Source organism: Rutidosis leptorrhynchoides, chromosome 8 (genome assembly GCF_046630445.1).
Source record: "Rutidosis leptorrhynchoides isolate AG116_Rl617_1_P2 chromosome 8, CSIRO_AGI_Rlap_v1, whole genome shotgun sequence".
Classification (NCBI taxonomy): Eukaryota; Viridiplantae; Streptophyta; class Magnoliopsida; order Asterales; family Asteraceae; genus Rutidosis; species Rutidosis leptorrhynchoides.
The window spans coordinates 241,173,102-241,183,321 of NC_092340.1; the positions used below are offsets into that span (position 1 = coordinate 241,173,102).

Genomic DNA, 10,220 nt, shown 5'->3' on the forward strand with positions numbered 1-10,220 from the left:
AGTTCGTTTTACTAAGTTTCTATTCCTAGTAAGTTACTATTTTTATAAAGTTTCCATTTTTAGAAAGTTTCTTATTTTACTAAGTTTCTATGACTAGAGAGTTTCTACTTTTATCAGTGTTTTCCATTTTAGGATACTTGCCGTATTAGATAAGCTTCCAATCACCCCTTTCCTTTCGAATGGCTAATTTAGATCTAGGGGCTTGAGCCATAGGACCCTTTAAATCGGAAGTCCAAACCCTCTGCCTAGAATCTCATAGAAACCATTCGTCAAGAATGTTCGAAGATCTATACATCTCTAATACATATCCCAAAATGTTTTTATGTTACAATATAAGTAGTAGGTTATAGGTGCTAGTAATAGTAATAGTATATACATGTTATTTATTTTATTTTTAATTGCATATAATTTATAACATTATTTACATGTTTTGGTAAAAATAATAACTGAAGTAAAAAGTAAAAAAAAAAAGTAAAAAGTAAAAAGTAAAAAAAATAAAAAGTAAGAAAAGAATACTTACTAGTAGTAATTCTTCAAAGAGAGAAATAAGAGATTAAGGTGCAAGTTTGAAATGAGAAATGTATGTGATATTTATAGTTAAAAATGGTAGGTGAAAAAGAAAAAAAATAATAAAATAAAAATTTCAAGAATGCCATATTTGACAAAAATGAAAAAAATGTGGAAAATGTTTTTTTGATAAGATTGTTTTTGAAAAAAAAAATAAAAAAAATATTAGTCAAATTTCATGGGCTCATTATTTAATTTATAAAAAAATCTTTTTTTTATAAGCTATATATATATATATATATATATATATATATATATATATATTAAAATAACTTATCATTTAATTAATAATTATGTTACATATAGTTTTAAATATAATACGCATTAATATTAATATTAACTAAAGTTATTTTATATAATTAGTGTAAACTTTAGTTAACAAAAAGTGTCGACTAAAAATAAATATTTGATCAACGTCGAATTTAATTATATATTACGTACGGATAACAACCCTATAGGCAAATTAGTCAATTCAAGTATGAAAATATGAGGGTTGTTATATTAACAATGAAATTCGGAGTTGAGACTTACCAATACTACCAAAATGTAGCCGTGAATGGAAGGAACAACTTTAACTCTCGAGCTTTGACCCGAAACGCTCATCTTCTTCACCAAACCAAGCTTTTTCACTCTAAATTAACCCTCTCTCTCTAAAATAAGATGAGAGTGTTTTGTGTGGGTGAGAATGAGCTCCAAATGGAGTTCTAGATCATTTTTGATGATCCCAAACCGACCCCAAGTGAAAAGACCCAAATACCCCTTTTAATTTGAGTAAAATAGAGTTGCTGGCCCGTCAGGACTTCTGGACGGCGTCCAAAAAGCTTGGACGGCGTCCTAACCTTCATTTTTGGACGGCGTCCCAAAGTCTGGACGGAGTCCCAATGAACTGAGTCTGAAACTGAACTTGTTTTGGTCGTAACTTTCAAATCGTAACTCTGTTTTTGACGAATCAAATATCGTTGGAAACGTAATGAGATTTACTATCTAATGGTAAGGTTTTAGAACATCAACTCTAATTTTATTTGGGATCCAAATATACGCTTACATGCCTCGTATTTCGAATGACGCTCGAAATAACGTGTAACTGAAAAACGGGTGTTACATCATGAAACCTTAGAGGTTAGTGCATATAGACAGTCTCAGTAAGATGGCCATGAAGAAAAGCATTCTTGACATCTAGCTGATAAACGGGCCAGTGTTGATAAATAGCAAGACTGAGAACATTCTGAATGGTGGCCGGTTTAACAACCGGATTGAATGTCTCATCATAATCGATACCGACCTACTGGCTGTGACCATTAGCAATGAGTCGAGCCTTATATCTGCTCAAAGTCCCATCAGCATTATACTTGTGCTTAAACAACCACATGGAGCGAACAATGTTCGTGTCCGAGGGGCGAGGCACAAGGGTCCAAGTATTATTTTTAATGTAAGCATTATACTCTTCAGTCATAGCGTGTTGCCAGTTAGGGTCTTTGAATGCGTGACAGTAGGAAGTAGGAATGGGAGAAATGGTGGATACATGTAGGTTTAGGCATTTTACGGGTTTAGTGACGCCAAGGCGGTGGTGAGTCACCATAGGGTGACTGGACGTGGTAGTATAAGTGGTGTGATTGATTTGATTTTCTGGGACGGGAGATGGCGGCGGAGGTGGTAGGTTGGGAGGTGGTGGTGTGTCATCCGTGGTAGGTGATGGTGGAGATGGTGGTGTGTCATCTGTGGAAGGAGATGATGTGGAGGTGTTATGTTCAGAGAAAGTACGAGAGAATGTGTTAGGTGGTGGATCGAGAAAGTCATAGGAAGTAGGAGTGGTGGTAGTGGTAGTGGAAGAGGTGGAGGAACCGTACGGGAAAGATGTTTCATGAAAGGTAACGTGACGAGATAAGATGACTTTATGTGTGGAGAGGTCAAGGCATCGATAGCCTCGATGATTAGATGAATATCCAAGAAAAATGCATGGGGTAGATCGGGGAGCGAGTTTGTTAGTGGTGTTTAGATGAGGGTAACAGAGGCAACCGAAAACACGTAGTGTGAAGTAGTTGGGTGGAGTTTTGTAGAGGCTTGTGTGAGGAATTTCGTAGCTAATAGCGGAGGATGGAAGAAGGTTTAGAAGGTAAGCTGCCATGTGTAGTGCCTTTGTCCAGAATGTGGGAGGAAGGTTAGCTTGAAACAAAAGAGTACGAATGAGATTATTAATGGTACGTATCATTCTTTCAAATTTGCCGATTTGTTGAGAGGTTTAAGTACAAGACATGCGAAGTTGAATGCCATTTGATTTGAATAATTGGTGGAGAGGTGTGTTGTCAAATTCCCCCTTGATCACATTGAAAGGCTTTTATTTCAGTGTTGAATTGTGTTTTAACCAAAGCACAAAATTGTACAAAGATATTAAAAACTTCAGATTTATTGCGTAATGGAAAAACCCACAAATAATACGTAAAATGATCTAAGAAGAGAACATAATATTTAAAACTACTAAGACTTAAAACAGGAGAAGTCCATAAGTCTGAATGTATAATATCAAAAGCAGAAGTAACATGTGAACTAGAACTATTAAATGAAAGTCTCACGTGTTTGGCAAGTTGGCATGCATGGCAAAACTCGAGAGACTTCGTATCATTACAAGCTATAGAATTATTAGAAATAAGACGATGAAAAGATGCAACACTGGGATGTCCAAGTCATTGATGCCAGGTAGTGGAGGTGGTAAGTAGAGCATGCTGAGCTGGTGTGGAAGATTGGGATGTGAACGGGTAGAGATCTCCGGTGCTGTCACATCGGAGGAGCAGGCGGCGAGTCAAGTAATCCTTCACAGAAAAACCAAACTCGTCAAAACATACAGAAACTTTATTATCACGAGTAAAATGACGAACATAAATAAGATTCTTTATAATATTTGGGGTGACAAGAACATTAGAAAGATAAAGTGGTCGATGAATATTAGGCAACACGCAATGGCCAGTGTTGGTAACGGGTATAGTGTTCCCGTTACCAACGGCAACCGAAGGGTACATGCAATAATTAAAAATAGTATTTAAATCATTAATGCTAGATGTAAGATGGGTGGAAGAACCTGTGTCCATATGCCATCCAGAATTACCATAGTCCTGTAGTGTCATTGTGTTAAAAGTATGTGGAAGAAGAGTTTCCTGCCTGGGCTGTTGTGGAGATGTAAATAAGCTCGATCCAGGAAAATTCGCAGGCCCAATATAAGCAGAACCTGTTGGTGTTGGCAGCCCAGCTTGAGCTGCGTAAAATTGGGCCGAGGGCTGTGTCATTAACCCAGGATAAGTCTGACCAGGATGAACAGTAGGTCCAGTAGGTGCAATCTGTGAAATGGGGTCAACCCAATGTGCTTGTAGACTAGCTGAGGGAAAATCGGGTGGGCTTGACATATTGGCCAAAGGAGTTCAAGGCCGAAACTGATACAGAGCCGAAGGAGTATTAAAAGCCTGTAGGTTTCCTTGTTGGGTTAATAATTTTTGTTGGGCTGCTATGATTTCTAAAAGTTGAGTCTAAGTATTACCAGTAGGTTTATGTGGCGTAGCAGAAGCAGGTCGATTGGAGTGATGAAGGTACCTGCACCGATCAGCAAAACGACAATGTCCATGATTAGAATTACGATAAACTTGTGGGGTGTTGTTTGGTCTCGAAAAACCAGTCTTCGGAGTTGTAGCCTGCGCAACGAGAACCGTGGGGGCTGACGGAGTGCCCTGAGCTTCGGTGTTGGAACGATTTTTGCATGATAATTGCATCTCCTCAAGTGTGATCATGGACCTAACTGTATTATAATCCGGAAACGGGTTGCTATGCAAGATGATGTGATGAGTATGTGGAAACCGGTCGTTCAACCCATTGATCGCATATGTTACCAATTCATCGTCTTCAATGGTGGCACCGAGGTTGGTTAACATTGCGGATAATGAGTCTATTTTGCGAAAGTATTGCTCGGCATTTAAATCACCAATATTGAGAGTCCTTAATTCAACGGTTAGTTCGACAACTTTAGATCTTTTATTGTATGTAAAGATTTTTTTAAGAAAATCCCAAGCGGCAGAAGCAGTTTTTGGTTGAGAGTTTAATAATCGCTCTAGAAGAGGTTCGGAAATAGTCAAGAAAATCCAACCTAATACAACAGCATCTGCTTTTCGTGTTTCTTCATCAGGGGGAGTCGGTTGTTGAGGCTGCTTGGAGAAAGTGATCAACGTTGAACGCCGCACAATGGGTGCTGAATAAAGTGCTCCAGTGCGTATAGTTCAACTTGGCGAGATCAAGTTTAATCGGTATTAGATGAGAGACCGATGTGACCGTGTAGATCTTGTCATACTTGCCTGTAGGAGCCATGAAAAATTTACAGAGAGTCGACTGAGGAAGAGATGATGTCGACTGCAGTTTGTGTTTTTAGGGTTAGGGTAAATTGTCTGATACCATGATAACGTAAGTGGTCGATTGATTGAATTGCCACAAACCCCCGTACACACAAATGCATATATAGAACATAAACCTAACACTAGATGGACACACATGCCCATAACAATAAACGAGTAGGCTCACAGGCCCAAAGCTAAACAAGTGATGCTAAATATCTGGGCTCACTGGTCCTGAGCAATGATCGGCTAACATTTATTTGGCGTGCGAGGCTCAAACGTCTACCTACCAGGATCGAACTTGACAAGCGTGGCATGGACTTGGGGACGGTACGATGTCCAGTTTGTGATAATGGCCTTGAGACGGTGGAACATTCCCTCATTCTATGTACTTTGGCCCTTGACATTTGGAATCGGGTTTTTGATTGGTGGAAGTTTGGCCCTCACTCAAACTTAAGCATCAACGAATCATTCTTGGGGGATGGGTACTCGTTTTCTTTTGAGATTGGTAGGAAATTATGGCAAGCAACCGAATGGGTGACCGGGTATTTGATTTGGAAAAATAGGAACATTACTACCTTTTCTAAAGCTAAACCCAACAGTGTGATGGTGTTCAAAGAAATCCAACTCAAAAGCTTCGAATGGATATCAACTAGGATTGAAGGTTTCGAAATTGATTGGGATACATGGATATCTAACCCTCGAGCTTTCGATTCAAATGCTATAGCATCTAGGAGCCCCAATCCGGAGTAGTCGTTTTGGACGGGGAAAATTGGGTTGGTCCGACGTGCTTTGTCATTGAATTGCCAACAATGTGCTTCGGGCCATACTCGATCTATATGATAAAATTGAAATTTATTTTAATTTCTATTATTAATACTTTTAATAATTGGTTTACGGAATCTGATTAGTTAATAAGAGAAATATTCATATGAATTCAACTTTTAAGTTGAGATCCAAGGGACAATCAGAGTGCGACATGTGACGCGACAATTACATGTGATTGAAAAAAAAAATTAAAATTTATTTTTTTTCAAAAAAAAAAAGAATTTTTTTTAATTTTTTTTCCTAAAAAAAATTTTCATAAGTTTTTATTTTCAATCACATGTGATTGACTTTGAGATGCAGTAAATCACATGTGATTCTTTATGTCAATCACATGTGATTGTAAAATCCAATCACATGGGATTCTGCAGGTTAAATCGAATGACATGTGGTTGAAAAAAAAAATTATAATTTTGAAAAAAAAAAATTAATTTTTTTTTCAATCATATGTGATTGGATTTGACATGCAGAATCACATGTGATTGAATTTTACAATCACATGTGATTGCATTTGACATGCTAAATTTTAAAAAAAAAAAAATTCAAAAAAAGTTTTTCAAATTTTTTTAAAAAAAAGAAGTTTCGGAAAAAAATTATTTTTTTCAATCACATGTGATTGTCGCCCCACATGTCGCGCTCTGATTGCTCCGTTAAATTTCAAACAACATATTGGATTAAAGGGATTACAACTCTAGTCAATAATTCATTTTCATTTGAGGTGATTTTTCTAAATTATTTCATGTTATATATTGTGTATTTACGATACTTACAACCAAGGTGGTTAGCTACGCATTGTGGTGTCTAGTGTATACTCCTTTGTTGCTTATAAAACTTTTTTGTCGTATCTTTAATGAGTTTAACATAATCTAGAGACAATAATCCGTTTCAATATATGAATATAAATTTAACATAATCTAGAGACAATAATCCGTTTCAATATATGAATAATTTATACGTAGTATAACAATTGTAAACAAACGGACCATTGTTTTTGTTTTTCTATTTATATATTATTAGCTTAAGTCCCACGATTTCGCGAGTATTTTTGTAAAAGGAAACGAACATGGTCAAACCAAAGTAGCTACTGGCATCCTAATCGAGGTTTGAGTTTTTCCTTTTTTTAATAATATATATAATTAAAATATGGGCCATTTCCTAATCTAGGTTTGGGTTTCATGCCAATTGCCTACAATTGTTGGCCACCTCAAACGATATTGGAAAAGCAAAAACGACAAATGAGGCTTTGCCTGTTATTAGTAATAAAAATATATAATATAATTATAATATATATATATATATACTCATATTGTTGTAAAAGTTAAATTTTGTTTTTAATAAGTATATTTTCAGAATTATATAATATATAATAAATATAATTATAGTATACATATACTCATATTGTTGTAAAAGTTAAATTTTGTTTTTAGTAAGTGAATTTTCAGGTGGAATTATGATACATATATATAGCAATAATAACAATAAAGTCGGTGAAAGAGAAGAAATGATTTGTACGTACACACTACAATTATGTACATTAATATAAACAATCCAATTATTCCATTGATACATTAGAATTCCAATGATTAAAAGTTTCACAATTAGTAAAATTAGAGTCATTTCTCGGGCAATGGTAAATCTGATATTCTTTTTATTGGAAATTTTGGTCTTTTACATTATTTTTTTGGGCTATTTGCCGTTAGTAAAATGGATATTCTAATTTAATTGTCAAGTTTTCTTCCTAAATCTATTGTTCAATTTCATAAATACAACATATAATGCACAATTCACTCAATATCATGTTTCGCGGGGAGCTAAATAACCCAACGTTTACCCTATATGGAGAAGTCAATGTACTCTTTCATAGGGGGTTTACTCGCTAATCCAAAATAATAATAATAATAATAATAATAATAATAATAATAATAATAATAATAATAAGTAAGTTTTTAAAAAAAATACAGTATGATTAATATTTATTAAATTATATATATTTTCTTGTATTTGAAGATACCTAATTTGAAACAAAATATACATAAAAAGAAATGTGTAAAATAGTATATTAAAAAAAATACAGTGTGATTAATATTTATTAAATTATATATGTTTTTTTTTTGTATTTGAAGATAACTAAATCAGGACGCAGAAATTATGGATAATATTATATGTTTATTTAATATATAGCTATAATAATTTTTTTGTTGTTATTCTTATATTATGTTATATTACATTATATTATATTACATTATATTATATTATAAAATAATATAAAAATAATAGGGTGGCACATTAATAACAATTAAGTAGGTTTGGTGATGACATGTCATTACTATATGATTTTGTTAATGTCATAACTTTTAGATCGCTCAAAGTTGTTGAATTTACTAAAGAGAAAATTGCGCGGATAGTTCCTCTGGTTTGTAGCACCCAGCGTAGATAGACAAAGTTGGTGATTTGAGTGTGGATAGTCCTTGTGACTTAAAAGTGGAGCAAGGATAGCCCAGTTCACTAACATCGTTAAATTTTCTCTTAAAAATGAATCATGTGCCAAGCATGTGAGGGTATTTTCGTATACTCATATTTATATATTTTATTTTTTTATATTTATTTATACTTATATTGTTCATTCTTCATTCATTACCACCCACCGGCAACTACCACTCTCTTCTTTCTTCATTCATACCACCAACCACCACCACCCCCACAACCACCACCACCGCCACCACTACCGCCACAGCCACCGCCATCACCAGCCGCCCTTTAGTTTTTTAGTGTTTAAAGAAGCGAACTAAAGACGGCGGAGATGTTGGAGTTCTACAAATGTAGCAACACCACTTCACTTCACTGGATCCGTCACCGGTAGTTGGTTTAGCCACCAGCGTCGATATGGCTCCGTCTAAATATGGCTGGTTTCCCGGCACTGTTGTGGATCCACATGAACACACAAATTTGTGAATTCCGAAATTGATCCTTAAAATTCGTTGAAAAATGATCCTAGAGCAGCGATTTGAATTGTTTGTGAAGGATCCAGATTGATCCAGAGAGCTAGGAAATTAATAGATAGCTTCACGAGATGAATTGAGATGTAATTGAACTTTTAGTTTTCATCAAGTCATAACAGATTGATCCAGAGAGCTAGTCCGTTTGACTTTTCAAATAATGAAGAACTCGATCCAATTAATCACAAATCTGTTGTTGTTTCTTTCAATTGATGATGCACGAAGCTTAGGTTTTGGTTAGGATTCATGATTCTAATTTCAATTCGTTGTGAATAACATCAAATGATGCAATTTTAAGCTTGATGAACTAGTGAATGAATCACGAACAGTAGATAGAATATAATTCTGAAAATTTAATTTTCTGTTTAAATGTGAAGTGAATCTGAATGATGTTGAATTGTGTTTGTGATTAGGAATATTGAATTAGAATAAGTTTCAGTTTAGATCTAAAAGTTAAATGACAATTATACCCTCACATGCTTGGCAAATGACTAACTTTAACGGAAAAAGTTAACAGTGTTAGTGAATTCGACTATCCTTGCTCCACTTTTAAGTCACAGGGACTATCCACACTCAAAACAGCAACTTTGTCTATCCATGCTGGCTGGTACAAACCACATGGACTATCCGCGCAATTTTCTCTTTACTAAATAAATTGGTGGATAAAGTTCACGAGTTGTACGATTTGTCTCACGCTTCAAGATTTTTAACTTACTGCCTTTTTAGATAATTGATTTTTCCCCTAACTTAATATATCATAAACATATGAAATCTATAATCAAACTATTAATACATCAGTAGTTTCTACTTCCAGATCACAAAATTTTATTTTGCGAATAAGTAGTTATAACAAAATGCGACGCCGATTAATATTTGAATTGAGGTTTGAATGTTGGGTCAACTTACGAGGATGGGTGCCATCAATTCTATCATTGTTCTAACAAGAACAAAGGATACTCTTGAATCAATGATTGATTCGATAGTGTTAAATAAAGTTTATGTTTCACGATTGATCTGTTTTGTTGTTTTAGTATCAAGTTTTTATTTTAACTGATCAAGTGTAATTGTCTTAAGGTAATTATAATGATCAAGGAAAGTGGATGAAAGGTGATCAATCAAATGTACGAGATTAAGAAGTTATATGGTATTAATTTTGTTACACGACTAAAACGAATGGTTTGATTTTGCGCAGTGTCGTTAGACCGCGGGCCATCTATCAAGAGCATCAGTAGGAAGGCTATGTTTTAAATTTATAATAGCGGGGCCTAAATCTACTACTCCTTCGTATGAGTGAGCAAGAGAAGTATGACTTAGGGTAGATAGTTTAAGAAAACAATAGAATCGAACTGTTGCCGTAGAATTATCCTAGAATAGTTTTAAGGAGTAGTTGGGTAATTTTTTGGTTTTTAATAATTTTCTATAATAAAGCGGTAAAGATAAAATTTGTATTTCAGATAAGGTTAAG

The 10,220-nt window shown here is 34.7% G+C and overlaps 2 protein-coding genes across 2 annotated transcripts; one reads left to right on the forward strand and one right to left on the reverse strand.

Moving 5' to 3' along the window:
* Positions 1 to 4,082: 4,082 nt before the first annotated feature.
* LOC139864055 (uncharacterized) lies at positions 4,083 to 4,911 on the reverse strand. Its single transcript, XM_071852640.1, has 2 exons — positions 4,899 to 4,911; positions 4,083 to 4,795 (listed from the first exon to the last, which is right to left on the reverse strand). The coding sequence occupies exons 1-2, from the start codon at positions 4,909 to 4,911 to the stop codon at positions 4,083 to 4,085; spliced, it is 726 nt and encodes a 241-aa protein (XP_071708741.1).
* A 338-nt stretch (positions 4,912 to 5,249) lies between these two features.
* On the forward strand, positions 5,250 to 5,687 carry LOC139864056 (uncharacterized). Its single transcript, XM_071852641.1, has one exon. It carries the CDS (start codon positions 5,250 to 5,252, stop codon positions 5,685 to 5,687), a length of 438 nt encoding a protein of 145 aa, XP_071708742.1.
* The last annotated feature ends 4,533 nt before the right edge of the window (positions 5,688 to 10,220 follow it).